The following is a 16,408-nucleotide window of genomic DNA, read 5'->3' as shown; positions in this document are numbered from 1 at the left end:
TTTAGCTGAGAGAGCAATGGCAATTTTTAATAGCTGTGGAAATACCCGCCTCTTGTTCAATCTTCTTTTTTTTCTCTTTTTTTGCACACAGACACACAAACATTTAGTGTTATTACACTGCTCTCTCCTGTGCTGGACAGGAGCCAAAATCTCAATCCAATCTATACACCTTTGTGACAGCCTTTTATAGTCACGTGGTCCATCGTGTAATTGTTGCCAACTTATGTTGTACTGTTTGTGGAAATGCAAAAACATAACCATTTTTCACAGCTTATCTCACTCTACGAAGCAGGATACAACAGAATACAGAGGCGCATTCATCACGGTGGCGTAATTGGAGATGCTCCGAGATAATCATCACTACGAAAGGAAGAAAAACTGACTTGCAGCCAAATATGTATTGATTTCAGTTTCCAGTCGCCACTTCACCCATGCATGCACAGTCTCGAGCTTATTCATGATCCAATGCACTTGCTTGATTGCTGCTCACTGGAAATCCCTAGATGCTCTGAATGTTATTTAAATTCAAAGTGTCCTTAAAAGCTCAAAAGCAATTTGTGCTTATTTATTTCAGGCTACGTTTCAGGCTAAGCTCTTTCCTGTCACACACATTACTTACAAAGCAAAAATTATTTTAAAACTTTGTTTTGTAAGCAGGGAGGATTTTTCCATCTGTGCTGTGGTTTCTAATGACGCAGCAACAAATCAAACCTTTGTGTTTATCCTTGGTCGTAAGCATTTTTAAGATGACTCTGGCCCTGGCAAGTACCAGTTCACCACATTGTGAAAAAGGCAACTGAGAGCCTCAGCAAAACACCTGCCCTCAACCTGACCTGTTAGTAGATTCAATACAAAGCAATTGACAACCTAGTCACAAATGTTCACAGCTCTTTTTTTCTTTCTTTTCAAAGAAACCTCAGGCCATTCTGCTCCATGGGAACACTCACCAGAACACGCCTATATATGTATATGTGTGTGTAGATATATACAATATGTATACATACTGTATATAATATAAATAATAGAGTAAATATACATATGTATGTATATATATATGTGTGTGTGTGTGTATTTGTATGTACACATTTCTTGCACTGGCTTTTAGATTTTTTCCAATGCCTTCATCAGTTTGCTTGCGGTTAATTCACTTTTCCCCTTTCAGGACTGTGACCAAACCAAGCAGCTGATGCCAAAAAGCTTCACTTCACTGGAGTCTGGTTTTCCAGCACTGCCAACAGTGTAATCGGCAAACTACTCCTAGGCACATACTTGTTTTTTGATGTGCCTCCTCTTATATCATCCTTGATGGGATCTCCGTAACCACCTCTGTTCCCTGTTCGCATCTCAGCTTTTTTTTTCGTCATTTCAGTTTTTCTTCCTGCAAATTGAACTTCTCACCCATCATAATGCTTTTCACTCTCCATTCACCAGAAAAAATAGACAAACACTTTTTTTCGCAGTTGAAGGATTTTTCTCTCAGTCTACATGTTTTCTCATTATTCAGCCTTTTGTTTAGTATCTAACCCCCCCCCCCCCCCCACACACACACACACACACACACACACTCCACCACACACACAATTCATTTTGTCCACAACCTTGTCTTTGGCGGATATGGAGACAACATCTTGTCAAGGACAAGACGTTCACAAAAATCCATCTGTAAAGTGGGACAAAAAAACATTACAGATGCAGCATTCTGCATGATATTTGTTGGGAGTGAAAATGCCATAGGCTTTCGCAGGCTGATGGAAGCAGGACAAGCTGGGGACACAGTGGTGGGATATAAGATGCCATCATAGCTGTCAGACCCATCCTTTCCCTCCCTGTGGGCTCTTCTATAGAGGGACCGATTGTTGCTCCTTATGATAAAAAAAAGCAAGGAAGTGCAATGTTCTTGTTCTAAGAATAAACCCCAATGAATAATATTTTCTCTGCTATATATCTATCTATATATATATATATATAAATATATACATACATAAATAGTGTACTGTTGTGCCTCTTTATGTTTCCATGCTCTTGTTATTCAATTGGAAATTCCGTGTGTATGCGTGTGAGACTAGGTTGGAGTGTGTCCTGCCTCTCCCGTGTTTGTAAATTAATGGATAAGCTGCTATGCTTGTCCAAGTCAATCTTCATTATTAACTTGATATACAGTGGCTCTCTGTACACTGTTACAAATGACATCTCTCTCTCTGCATGACCTCCAATACGAAGCATGGACAAACAGGGGAGAACAGACTAAGGGCATCTTCCCTCCAATGTTCTCTTTTAGCTCTATCAGTCAGCACTTCCATTTATCCGACATTGACAGACGCAAAATAGTATTTTTCTGTATGGTGTCATATCTATTGTAATTACAAAACTTTGCAGGTGACGTGTAGCTTTCAGAAAGTCTATGACAAAGCAAAAGCAGAATTACAGAAATTGTTACCAGTCTATTACATAAGAAAAACTGAATTAACATTGACATACATGTTCAGACCTTTTACTCAATAATTAGTTGAAGCACCTTTGGCAGCTATTACAATCTCCCATGATTTGGGTGGGGGGGGGGGTTTCGAATGGTCCCCAAGTTGCTCCTGCATTGTTTTAGCTGTGTGCTTTTGCTTTTTGTCCTGTTGGAAAGTGAAGCTTAAACTGAGTCACAGGTTTAAGTGCTCTGGAGCAGGTTTACATTCAGGAATTCTCTGTACTTTGCTCAGCTGAACCAGCGGTCCCTGCCGGGGATAAACATCCATACAGCATGATGCAGCCTCCACCATGCATCACCTTTTGGATGGCATTAGGCAGACCATTAGTGGCGCCTGGTTTTTCTCCATATTCAGCTGTTTGAATGAAGGTTAAAAAGGTCTTTCATTAGACCAGGTAAGTGCTACTTATTCAGTTGCCATCCGCTGCAAACTTCTCACATATTAGACCTTGAAGAATTATGGAGGCTTTCTTTTACCAGCCTTCCTTAGATATTTGCTACGGCACAATCCTCTCTTTCTGCTCTGTGTCACATTCTTTAACCTCATGGCTCAGTGTTTGCTTTGATATTTATTGTTAAATGTGAAATGTTTTGCAGGTGTGTGGGACTTCCTCCCAAATACACCTCATGATTGTGCTTGCAGGTAGAAATGACCTGAAAGTAAATTAGAAGAATGTAGAGCAACTGCATATTAAGTGTAAAATGACATCCATCCGGATATTGAATGCTTTGTAAAAATAGTGTATTTTGTCTCCTACTATGATCATTTTTTAACTCCAGCTAAATGAAGATATCACTTAAACCCAACCATGAAGTGACTAAATGTGTCCTCAGGTGTTTAAGCTCGAATATAACCAAGGCAACCGGCAAATAATGAGTGTCTGTTGTGTGGCATTATGAAATTTGGCATATGTTGGTCTTGAACACGTTCATGAATAGTCAATAATTGAGAGAGTTGGCTCAAGATATTATCCAACCCTCCTCCAACCTCTTGAGATTGACATGTGGTCCAATTTGGAAATTCTCATATGACTCGTTTTTCTCTCTTGCTAATTGCAGGAGTGGTACTTTACAGGACAACATATTTGAAGGTATGAACAAAAATCCCCAATGCAATCGTTTGGTAGTAGGATGATCTAAATTTCAAGTATCATAAGAAATAATAGGGATTCTTACAGGAAAAATGAACAAGTTGACAACTGTGTACCACCAGAACACTTACCCTACACCTTGGCATTGAGACTATGTGAAACTGAAACACACTTTCGTCCATAACACATTCCCTCATTTGTTGTTTGGATGATGGTTGTAGCCATGGTGAAGCAGGTGTTGAGCCATGAGGTCAGGTGACTGTGAATGTCAGAGCGTATGATTCATGACATTTTCCTGCATATTAAAGTAGTCAGAGAGCACTCATGCCAGGTCACAAATGTGTCATGACTCATGAAGGTGATCAATCAAAACAATTTTGTACTAATTTGTATTGACCTCTTCATCATCTCTTTACTGTGAAGGTCAAAGATTCTGATTTCTCATATTTTTCATATCCATCCATCCATCCATTCATTTTCTATACCGGCTGAATCTGTCGGTCGGGTCGCGCGGGTGCTGGAGCCTATCCCAGCGGTCATATTTTTCACATCGATTTTTGAATAAGGCACGAAACACAATGACAGTGAAGGGTTCTGAGTACTTTTTTTGAAAGTACGATAGCCTAGAATTCGGGTTTCGAGAGATGTATTAAAAAGCGTGATTATTTAGCATGTGTATTTTGCCTCCGTCTTCTAACATTTATATATGTGCCTGTGTACTTCTCTTTGATTAAATCGTGTTTTTCTGGGAGAATGATTTTCAGACTTTAATTATACCGAAAGGTAATTAAATTAATAGCTCGGTGCAGGTAACCAGCGTGTTCTTAGAAAACCGATATTGATGCCGATGGCTTGAAGAGGTGACGATGGCACACCCCTCGTGTTTGTTTTTGCCTCTTGCACGCACACACACACACACACACACACACACGCGCGCGCGCGCACACACACGCACACACATGCACACGCACGGAGGGAGTGAGGGAGAGTTTGCCCCACATCTTTATTGCTACAACTGGCTCCACCGGTGACACAGTCCGCGATGAACCACGGAGCAAAGCTGATTCTCTTTGAACGGCATCTTTAAACATGGAGCGACCCTGAAGAAGATGATTTTTCCCCCCTGTCTGTAGCCCGAACAAACCCAAGGAAAAATTGGATTCAAACTTGATAAGAAAACATTTACTTAAGGTAAGTTTGTTTCGCGAACATTTTGTGCCCGTTTATCCTTAGTTAGATTTTTGTGAAACCGAAAGTATACGCATTTTTTTTTAGTTAGTTCCTGTCTGAAATCGTGTATTTCTGTTTCAACATGCATAAAGTTAAGCTTATGGTGTGAGCACTGAAGACGATCAGCAGAAACAATACAACAACACAATGTTTTGTCATTGGAAAGTTGAAAAGTGATGCAGAAAACAGATATGTGCTTTGTCCGCAACAAACAGATCTGCTGTAATCCGGATTTCATAATCTTCGGATAGTCCAGTTGACCGGTTTACCCAGATTAATGCATTTTAGTCTAAATACAATTTCACCGCAGACGTTTTGACTTCTCTACGGGTTAATCTTAAAACGTTAAAGTAGGTTACCAGGGATGACCGCTTACATTAAAACTTATCTACTGTCCTGTAGAAAATGCTCAAACTGGTGAAATGAAATGGAATCACCGCTCTATTTGCTTTGGGAGTCTCTCTTCATCGCTGTCTTTCAACCTTCCTCGCTCCCGTTTTAATTCATGCAGCATATGATTATTTTGTTAATCAGGGATTTGCATGCATCACCATTCAGTATGTTAATAACGGACACGAGTGGTGCACAAATCCTCACTTCAGTTTAGGAGACACACAGACCACTTGATGGGCTTCACAGAGCTGTTACCCAGGCTCCTTTGGGCATATTAGCCAAATCTAGGCCACTCTGTTAAGTCTGGGTTGATGTCTTTAGTGTATTCTGTCTATCCCGGAGAGTGGAGACATATGACAGCTTAGATTTTATTATAAAAGGTGAAGGTGCTTGACATTTAGGAGGATAGTCTTCTAATCATATTCAAGTCTCTTGTGATGTCTGTCCTGAGCATCAAAAGGCTGTACCTCTCTCACGAAGACCTGATTGGATTGTCTGAGCAAACTGCAATGACCCACGCTGTTTAAAACCAAACACACAGCGCAGGGAAACAGATGAGACTCAATGGTTTTAAAAATACTTCAACTCATATAACACATGTAACATATCCTGCAGTAGTTTTGCGATGCCTTTTTACACTCCTGACTGCAGGATTGGGGAGCAGATGGTAATACCCAGACTACTGCTGGGTAATTTTTTTTCTAGCTTTGTCCCTTATTGACACTGTGGAACTCAGGCAGGATTGATGTTCTTGTCCTTAATAGTGTAACAGGCAATGCTTGAGCTATTGATCCCTCCACTTTCCAGCCTCCATCTCTACAAGCACCCCTAACGCACCCTTGGAACATGATTAAGGAACTGTGGTATCATGGGGAAATAAATAGAGGAGTATATGAGATGAGCATGTATTGATCAGCTTAATATGACACCTTTCTCCTGGTCCTGAATTTGGGCTGCTGGAAGGGCACAACACAAGTGGGGCAGGGAGGAGTCTAGATAATCATGTCTAATGATTTATGTCCTTCTATTGAAGAAATGCAAGAAGGGTTTTGAACTTTATTAGATCACTTAAACAATCATTACTGCTGCTTAGACTGTGATTAAATTTTTGGAAAATCACTGCAATAAAATACGCTGATGTCTCCTCTAAAAGTCCAATTTTAACCTGCACCATCAAATCTGAATAAGTTACTGTGCAATGTGCAGGACAAGAGGTATCTTCCTCCACAGGAATGATCTTCTCATAGATTTTAGTGCAGCGTCTGTTCATACAGGTGTTTTTTTTACTGAATAAACCCTTATTTCGTCTCTTCAGCCACTAACCTTCTTTCCTCTTCCTCTTCATTAACATTCTAATCCTCCTTGTGATCCTCCCGTTTTGAATGCATGTGTTTGTAAGTTTAGAGACAAAGTAATCTTCTTCCGACTGACCCCTATTCTCTCATTCTATCAGATTCTCCTGGTGCATCGGTGTGAGTCTGACTGGGACCTGATGTGTGTCAGGGGGCTATGGTGAGGCAATGTGCACAGGCTGGTGTCAGGAGAAAGGTTCCACTGTCAGTGGACGAAGAGGAAGGGGGAGAGGTAAAGGACAGGATCTTTCCTCATGGTTGCAGGTGTTTTATTTGTTCTCGGCTCTGTGGGGTCAAGCGACCTCTCAGTGCCCAAATGGCTGCCATTGTGCCTGGGACACTGCTACCGTGCTGTGCTCGGATGCTGGGCTGCGGGAGATTCCAGACGGGATCCCACCAGAGACCGTCATCCTCCACTTGGAACGCAACTACATCCGTAACATCCCAGAGAGCGCCTTCAGCCACCTGGTTCACCTGCGGGACCTGTACCTGTCCCACAACCGCATTGACTCTCTCGCCACTGGGGCTCTGCGACATCTGGGGCCCGACCTGCGCCTGCTGGACCTTTCGCATAACCAGCTGAGGCAGGCCAGCAGGGAGGAGTTCGGCTCCACTCGCGCAAAGACTCGGGTCTACCACAATCCCTGGCATTGTGACTGTGCCCTCCAGGAGCTGATGGAGACGCTTAACCTGGAGCCCGAAACAGTGAACGGGATCATCTGTGAGAGCTCTGTGCGTGGGGTGGGTGAGGGCAGCAGGTGGGATGACCCGGGGTCACAGGGTGAGCATGCAGGTCAACCACTGGTCAAACTGCTGCATTCTGGAGTGAACTTCTGCAGCCTTCAGAGGAAGACCACTGATGTAGCCATGCTGGTGACCATGTTTGTGTGGTTCTTTATGGTCATTGTGTACGTTGTGTACTATGTCAGGCAGAACCAGGCAGAGGCCCGCAGACATATGGAGTACTTGAAGAGTTTACCCAGCCCATGCAAGATGCCCACTGAGACAGATACTCTGAGCACTGGTTTCTGAGCTCGGCTGTCATTCTCTATGGAACGTGACTGACGTTGAAGAGTTGCTGTTAACAAAGTGTGGAAGATGCAGACACAGAGACAAAAGACAAACATTTTGACAGCATTCTGATAGAAATATTTCTTTATATTTGTTTTTCTAAACATTTTTTCAAAGTTTTTCTCATTTCTAATGAAAAGATATGAAGAATTTGTTACACTATCTGCACTGAGAAAAGAAGACAAATACAAAAGTGTAGCAGAGGTAAAGATCTAAAAAGAAAAAGATTATTTGAACTCAATAACCTGTCAGCGTTTGTAGTCCCTCCTTTCGTCTCCCACCACCTCTCATACTGTGCTCTTTTATCTTTCATTAAGCTCTAATCAGGGCACTTTGACCAGGTGACCCTTAATGAACACTTGAAAGGCACTAATCAGTTGGAGTGTGCTTGTCAGGTGTGCATACTCTAATGTGCGTCCTCTTCTAATTGCTTGTTTCTTTTGAGCGTGGATTGTGTGAGCATATGTGATATTTATGTGCACTGTTATGGCCTTTTTTACTTTGATAATTTAGATTTTTGTGCAGATGCTATTTAAGGCTTTCCCAATACACAAACATTACACCATTCATTTCCAAACTAGTGGAGTGCTGCTGATCTAATTTTTCCCTCTTAAAGCCATGAGAGCTGGAGGTGAACTATTTTGTGTGTAAGCTGCTGCAATGAGCTCTTAAACATATTTGGAAAGTTGCATAAACATACATTTAATTGATTGGTGCAGAAAATGTCAACCCAGTTTAGGGATGGATTCGTGGTGCTGCCATTTATTCTGACAAAAGCTGTTAGTTAATCTCTCGACTTTTTGTTTGTTTGTTTGTTTTTTAGCTCTCCCATTTTCTTCACTGGCTCTATCATAATTAATTCTGTTTTTCCAACCTCTGCAAAAATAAGCAAATCATTTGATATTAAATTAAGTTGTTTTCTCCATTAGAACATTGAATTTGTGCAATGTTAAAATTAATGCCAGTCCTGATGTGTGTGCTTTAAGTGCACTGGATATCTTTCCCAGCTTTCAAGCACATGTGGAGCAAAACCTGACTGGATTAACAGACACATTTAATCGGTTTTAATGGGCTAAATTGTAATCTTATTTGCTGTGGCAATACCTTTGAAGTATCCTCTAAGTGGAACGTGTATGGTATGAATTAATATGATTTTTTCACTTTTGCATTCAAAACTGTAAAAGGCGTCTGTCAGTCTGTTGGTTAACATCCTTGAAGATGCATTTGGGACAGCATTTCCAACAGGTTCTGGGATTATTAACAGTAAATAAAAGCTAAAAATAAACAAAACTATGTTAACCTTTTAAAATTTCCCCTCAATTTATTTTGTACCCTGTGAATTACTGGATCAATTGAAGTATAAGTAGAGCTGACATAATATAAGATATTCAAATATTTTGTCAAAAGAAAGGAAAAAGATTTTTTAAAGAGAAAAAAGTCCTTCACTCAAATACATTTTTGTTTGATTGTGTGTTTTGTTTCTTTTTTGATTCATGAATTTCACTAAAAATTAAAGTCTAGTAAGGTGAAGAGGAGAGTCTGTGACCCTAAATGGTCAAAAAGTGCAATCTAACATCATCGCAGTGTCAACAAAACAAAATTGTATTATCACATAAGTATTACTGAAATGATATTTCTTTGTTTTTAATTTAACTGTTGCTGTCAATGCAAGTATATACTGATGTCCCCATGTGTAATTTCGTTTTGCAAAAAAAAGCTGAGGCTTATTGTGGATTAATATTCATAACTTTTTCAAATCTTTAAATTTTTTTTCCTGACACCATCACCATCACCATCAACTCAAAAAAGAATTCATGCAGCATCACAGAGCTGCTAAAAAGGATTTGATGTATGAGTAACATGTGATTTAGGTGTACAAACTTCAGCGTGTTCATGATATATATATATATATATATATATGTATATATGTAGAGCGAGAGAGAGAGAGATAGAGAGAATATAACTGTACCCAACTTTATCTGATAATTGGTTTATGATAAGAGCTGAAGCAGAGCTTAGAATAGGTCAACTCTGTGTTAAATGTAACGTGTTAAATGTAGTGTACATGTTTTGTAATCCTCAGAGAAAGACTGGTCCCAGTCTGTGTTGTTCACATGCTGTGAAATACAATCAGTTGATATTGTTGTTTGTTGATGAACCACAGGCTAAAATAAGATAAGGTGGACTCTTCTGTGACTTTCCAAACAAAACTGTGTGGACAAACTTGTGAAGCAATATTGGCGTAAATTTACATGAAAGTACGAGTATTTTTGTGTTGCTGTTTGTCAAAACCCATACATCTAATACGTGTGCCTCAGTTTAGTTTCCTAAAATGGAGTCTGTGCAAATAATAGAATCTTGAACCACATTTTGCTTCATGATGCCGAGAACTCAAATCTTAAAAAGCAAACATGTTCGCTGTGCATTTTTTTCTGTGGGTATTTCTTTTTTTTTTATTGGTGATGTATTTTTGTCCCAGTGATTTGTTTACTTTCCTGTTTGTTTACCAAAAAATGATTCAAACAAGGATCAAGTCATAGATCGGAAACAAGTACATTAAATAATAAACAAACTATCAAAAAGTCATTTCAAGGAAAAAAATAAACAAAAAACAAACAAAAAAAAAACAGCAAATATGCAAAAAATAAAAGAAACATTGCTCTAATATGTTCATAGAAATGCTTCTAAGTTTTATTGCTACCGTAGGTTGAAAAAAAGGCAAGAAGATGAATAGAAGCAACAGAGGTACAGGAAGACATTATCAATTCACAGAATGAGCTGATCACGGTTGGCAGTGTTTCCATTTCTGCTTTACCAACGTTACCATGCATTAGCGCTACAAGAAATGATCGGAAATATATCTTACATATTCAGGTATATGGCATAAACCTTCACCCCCTCCTTCAACTCAACTTTTTTTTGAGCCCAACATCCATCCAACTCTCCTGTGCCTTTTTCTTTAAAATCTCAGCTGAACGTCAAGTGGAATTAGCGCACAGCAGAATGTTTAGGGGAAAATAATTTTTTTTCTTTTCAGGAAAATAATAATAATAAAAAAAAACACTGCCCCAGATACTTCAGCGTGGGGGGGGGAACAAAACAGAACATGAATAAAAAGCAATGTCAGCCTGTTACTTGTTTTGTCTTTTATTTCCAATTTACATTAATTAAAACGTAACAAAAACAAGTCAAGATAATAATAATAATAATGCTATCATTATTAATAATAATACTATTATTAATAATATAAAATATACACAACCTCACACAAATGAACCCTCTGCGCTGGCTGTGGAGCCGGAGAATCAGTCAAACACACCTGAACTCACTTCTCGTGTGTGTATGTCGGCCGTGGCAGAGGACGTGCGGTCTGTGAGGGGACTGACAGCGGGGAGAGGAATGGGGGTCACCATGAACTGGGGGCAGCACACTGGGCTTTCATGACCAAACTTAATGGTCACACTGATTGATTTTTTTTGGATGAGGCATTGACATGTCTGCCTTGGAGAAGTTTTTGTTTTTCGGTGAGGTAGCTTTAAAATGCCTACAAAGGTACGGAAACTCAAAGGAGAATAAGTTTGTTCCCAATATTGTTGATTGGAAAAATGAATTGGGCATATTTGTTGTCATTAGGAGGTTGAAGCAGGAGGGAGGAGGGGCAAGTAGGGACATTTATCACCCTGAAAACCAAAATCCCAGGGTGAAATGCTCTCTCTGAGAAACTGTATATATATGTATACACACATATACATATATATACATATATACAAGTCACTACATGTGAGTATCTGGTTGTTAAAAAATACAAACTGTTTTACAACAATAGCACCATTGATTTTATTATTATACACAGTAAATTTTGATACACACTGTGGCGGTAGAAATAGGAACATCTGCACTCTACAGTATGTAGCTAGATTTTTGGTTTAAAACATATATGTATTCTTTAGTGGACATGATACTGGAGCGATGTGATGAATGGAAAAGAGGAGGAAGTAAGAGAAGAAGTTGATGGATGAGTTTATTTTTTTCTTTTAAATATGCTTTTTTGGGCTTTTTATCATTTTGCTAAACCCAGTCCTACCACACCTGGGACCCAAACCTAAACAATAAATAAATAGAACCCACACATTGTTATCACTCTTATTCCCTGGTATGTTCATGTACTCTCCTCATACTTCCTCCTTTTTGTTCATAGACATGGGGTAGATGGGGGGACTGCTATTCGCAAAGAGTGAAGGAGGGGCTTTTACAGAACGGAGGGTGTCCTTGGGGTAAGGAGAGCTGACAGGAGGCAATGCTGGATGAATAAGAAATGACATTTTGCCATTTAGTGCAGATATCCTATGGAGTTCAACTTGGAAAAGCACTTTTTATTTAGAAAAGAAGTCCCATTTTAAAAAAAGTGTCTTGATTTTTCTTTTTCTCTTTCTCTCCTCCATTTTCTGAAGCATGCTCCTCTTTCATTTTGTATTTCTTTTTAAATTCCCACTTCTTCTTTCTCTTCTTCTCGATCCCTCGTTCTTTACAAGAAGCAGACTGACCCAACATCAACTCCAAACTCCTGGTCTGCTCCACCGATGTCCATGGGGGCAATGTCAACAAGGGGCAGACGAGAGGTCTTCTGCGACCTGTATTCGATCACTGTCTTACCCCACTGTCCCGTGTGTTTCTGTGCAGAGGGAAATAAACACAACAGCTGTTCAATGACCCAATACCTCTCTGAAAGGTCAGTACGAGATCATTCAGTGAGTGAAAGACAGAGACTAAAGATGAAAGGCTTAAAATCGTTTTATTTCTTATGCTACGTGTAAAGTTGTGAGTCTCTTAGATTTACCGTGCAGCCGTCTTCCAGGACGCTGTAAGTGAAGCGACTATTGCCCTCGGCTCTGATCTCCACTTCGTTGGAGCCCTGCAGCAGAACAGCCTTCTTCAGGTTGCTTGTTGAGGCGTCCATGTAGGCCACACTGTTCTTACAGTGGTAGGTGATGTTTTGAGAAGCTTCAGTGGACAGCAATCTAAGGAAAGTCATCTGAATGGCAGCAGTGTTGGGCGCCAGGCTGTCGTCACCATAGCTGAACTGCATTGGAAGGATGAAGAGTCCAAATGATGATGACATCGTTAAAGGTCTTGAAAATATGACATTCCCCAAGTGTTGCTTAGCAAAGAGTCAGATTACACTTTTTTTGTGCTCAAAACAGGAGTCACAAAAGTTTAGAAAGTTACAGATCCTATTTACTTAACACATAAATGTGTATGTCAGGAGCCAGTCAAGATTCAATAGAAATATTGAATCTTGACTGGCTGACAGGTACAGAAAACTAAAGCAGAAAATCCAACTTACGTGGAATCCTCCATTCATTGTCTCTCCGAACCAGACGTGTTTGCGGTCCTTGCTCTTGCTGGACCACCAGTTCTTGCGAGGAATGCTGGTAGGCTTGGGGTGGACACAGGACTCTCCTGTCTCCATGTTGCAGAAGACCTTGATTGCATCAATGGTGCAACCTTGATTGGGATCAATCCAGTACTCACCTACAGTTACAAAACAAAACAACAAAAAAAGGCCCATCAGCCTCCAGGATGTGATTCCTCCTTGCTTACAAAGCTCCCAATCATTGGAACTGTACTGCATAAGGTTTGGACCACCTGTGTTTTTCTAATATTCCAAAAACAGACTAAATCAGCTCAGACCAAACAATCCCAGGCAGCACAAACTAGATTTGACCCAAATCCTTACTTTGGCAAACCTGAATTCCCAGCCTAGTCTCCGTGCGCTTCATGACCTTACTCCAATTCAAACAATTCCTCTCGGTGTCACTCACCACTCTTCCAGTCAGGATGGCAGAGCTTCAGATCTCTGCAGGTGCGTGCAGGATTCTTCTTGGATCCCTCTGGGCTGCGGATGTTCTCAATCTGATTGTTGAGAGATTTGAGCGTGGCATCAACCTCAGCATCATGCTGACGGAGATTTCCAGCAGCCTGGTCAGCCCTCATGTACCTGAGAGGATCGGGTGACTTCTCAGTCTGACCCAGACCAGCAAAGGCAGACATGTCAATGCCAGGTCCAGGTGGACCAGGAAGACCAGGGGGTCCAGGGTTTCCAGGAGGACCCTGAAAGACAAAACAGGGAGGTGGGAAGGTTAGACCTTTTTAATTGCCCTTCTATGCACTTGTGTGCTGCACAAGCAATGGAACATTTCTCTTCCCTCTTCTCTCAGACTGGACTAGTCCCTCATTTTAATTTGATTTCATTGTTCACTCCTTGTTTCAACAATATTGCAAACAAGTTTTTTAGTTGTTGTATAATGCCCTTCTAATTCATTACTTATCTGTCTCTTTAAAGCCCCATTTGATTTCAAGTTATTGAATAATAGAATCTGAGTAATACCCTTTTAATACCTACTTTAATGTTGTAGAATAAACAGGGGAAATAATAAATATTAAAAAAGCATCTTAAGGCATCTGCATCGCCTATGATTGTGGAGCATAAGGTTGTCACAATATGTCAGTATTAACAACAACTGAAATCCCATCGATAATACATAATAATGCCCTAATTTGACATCAGCTCGAGAAATCAAAACATCACTCGATGCAGATTGTTTACCCATTGTTTACCAAAGTTTACCCTCCTCAAAATAAATAAGAACTAAAATTATTCCTTAAAATTACTCTTAGTTTTAGCCAATCTCATCCCATCATTTTTTTTTGTTCTCATTTGTTCCTATGATCTTTTCAATTGATTAACAATTCTTAGTTTATATTGCAGAGATGATTTTACTTTGTGAGATGTCACAGAATAAACAGTTCTGCTTTACAAAGAGGGACAGAAAGGAAAGGTGTGTATAAGGAGGACTTAGTGAAGTATGCCAGCAGGTCTCATTATCTCATTAATCCAGCTGGAGAAAAACACAGTGTCCCATTCACAGCAATAAAAAGTCTAATTTACAGCAGACCTGTGATTCACCATGTTTTATTAATTTCTGAATCTTCCAAAAATACTAGAAAACAGACAAAGTACTCGTAGGTACTTACAGAGGGGCCAGTATCTCCACTGCGACCTCGAGGTCCAGGGGGTCCAATGGGTCCTGGAAGACCATTTGAACCGTCCTTTCCTGCAGGGCCAACTGGTCCAGGTGGTCCCTACAGATGGAGATATTGCATGAGATTAGATGATCCTTATTATTCTGAAACAGGGAAATTTACAGTGTTACATCATCAAAGGGTATCGGCGATAGAAAAAGCAATAGTCAGTAACTTAAAGAAAAAAGAAAAATCTTATGAGTTTAAAAGTAAACCAAAAAATTGTTCTGACGCTGCAAGTAAAGTAATGTTTGACTTGTCTTTAATTCAAAACAATGTTCTAATTCTTAATTACAGGTGAGTATTTTGGTACATTTTGAACTCACTCTTTGTCCGGAAGGCCCAGATGGTCCAGTAGCACCCTGGTCACCGGCTTGACCCTAATGTAGAGGAAGCACAGGGAAAATCAGTAGGGTGATAGTAACGTAAACATATTCCCCACTAAACCAGATACAGATATATTTACAGTAAATGTGGCTGCTTACCGGGGGTCCGGGGAGACCCTGCAGACCAGTGAAACCTCTGTGTCCCTTCTGTCCTCTTTCACCAGACTCTCCAGCCTCACCCTTGTCCCCACGGGGTCCTTGGGGTCCCTGAGAGTAAGTGGAAAACATCTTAGCTGACCCTTGTTTGCAGAGTGAAGTGCTTGAATTAAAAAGCTTGATTTCACTCTTACAATGACCAAAACCATTTCTGTGTTCACTTTTGTTTGTACAGGCCAGAAGTCATTCCAAACAGTGCACAGGGTATACGTACAGGCATTCCTCTGGCTCCAGCAGGTCCTGAGGATCCGGAAGGTCCTTGTGCACCCTGAAAAAAAAAGTGTCATTCTTAAAAGAAAATATGTACATTTATAGGTTAAACGTTGTGTTGAAATATGTAGAAATGTTACATTAATGCATTTTATAATGGATTTTTAACATTCTTTAATTGTATCTATGTAGGTAATTACTTCTATTCCAACAAAGCAGGTAACTTTCCGTCCTGGTTATTTAAAAGGTCAAATATATTTTCAGTTGCATTTATGGTGTAATAACCCTAAACAAAATGTTATGCAAATGAGATGAGCAATCATGTAGTTCTCAGATAACAGGTCAGTCAAAGATAAAGCACTTGAGACATCTTTGTCTGTGCTTGATATCAGGGCAAAAAATGAAAAAAAAACGTAACAATTTCTTTCTTTCTTCATCCCTTTTTTTTTTAAAGAAAAAAACACTACTGCATGAAGACAGTGACATGTTTGCCAGTAGTGAAGTTATTACTCACAGGCTCTCCTCTGTCTCCCTGTTTGCCAGTGGGACCCACGGGACCAGGAGCACCAGTTCCACCTGGAGCTCCAGGAGCACCTAAAGGACCAGTGCTGCCACGATCGCCCTGCAGACCAGAAAGAACAACAGTAATAAAAAGGAAGACGTGACAACAGGATAATTGCTGTGTACCTATAGGAAGTAAAAAAGTTTTTAAAAATTTGATAATGTTTCCTTTATGGAGCTTTACACTGCACTTGATGAGGGTATGCCGTCATGGAAAAAACAGAAGAAGGAAAGGGGCTACTGCAGTCCAACAATGGCTCATGCACACTAAAAGATCAATTCATTCCACAGGGATATAGACAACTGAATGTCATTTTGTTTGTTAGAATTGGTGGTTTTTTTTAGAGTAGTTCTGACTGAGTAAATTCATTCCATCAGACCAGAAAACCTCGAAACAAC

At 40.1% G+C, this 16,408-nt stretch overlaps 2 protein-coding genes across 3 annotated transcripts in view; one reads left to right on the top strand and one right to left on the bottom strand.

The window, feature by feature from the left end:
• Positions 1-4,598: 4,598 nt before the first annotated feature.
• Positions 4,599-10,737, top strand: LOC142377374 (leucine-rich repeat-containing protein 3-like). Its single transcript, XM_075461411.1, has 2 exons — positions 4,599-4,758; positions 6,644-10,737. The coding sequence occupies exon 2, from the start codon at positions 6,711-6,713 to the stop codon at positions 7,572-7,574; it is 864 nt and encodes a 287-aa protein (XP_075317526.1). The 5' UTR covers positions 4,599-4,758; positions 6,644-6,710; the 3' UTR covers positions 7,575-10,737.
• The window catches only part of col2a1b (collagen, type II, alpha 1b), a 47,024-nt gene continuing 40,597 nt past the window's right edge, over positions 9,982-16,408 (bottom strand). The window contains exons 46-54 of one of the 2 annotated variants that reach the window (XM_075461409.1): positions 15,963-16,070; positions 15,453-15,506; positions 15,182-15,289; positions 15,023-15,076; positions 14,649-14,756; positions 13,436-13,724; positions 12,958-13,145; positions 12,451-12,693; positions 9,982-12,285 (exon numbers count right to left, since the gene is read on the bottom strand). In XM_075461409.1, coding sequence (XP_075317524.1) covers positions 12,139-12,285; positions 12,451-12,693; positions 12,958-13,145; positions 13,436-13,724; positions 14,649-14,756; positions 15,023-15,076; positions 15,182-15,289; positions 15,453-15,506; positions 15,963-16,070 — 1,299 coding nt within the window. In that variant the 3' untranslated portion in view covers positions 9,982-12,138. The remainder of the gene's footprint in view (positions 12,286-12,450; positions 12,694-12,957; positions 13,146-13,435; positions 13,725-14,648; positions 14,757-15,022; positions 15,077-15,181; positions 15,290-15,452; positions 15,507-15,962; positions 16,071-16,408) is intronic. The other variant, XM_075461410.1, reaches the window with a different exon arrangement.

Source organism: Odontesthes bonariensis, chromosome 3, assembly GCF_027942865.1.
Source record: "Odontesthes bonariensis isolate fOdoBon6 chromosome 3, fOdoBon6.hap1, whole genome shotgun sequence".
In the NCBI taxonomy this organism is placed as follows: Eukaryota; Metazoa; Chordata; class Actinopteri; order Atheriniformes; family Atherinopsidae; genus Odontesthes; species Odontesthes bonariensis.
Note: the sequence above shows the minus strand (reverse complement) of the source record. Positions and strands in the feature narration are given on the sequence as shown.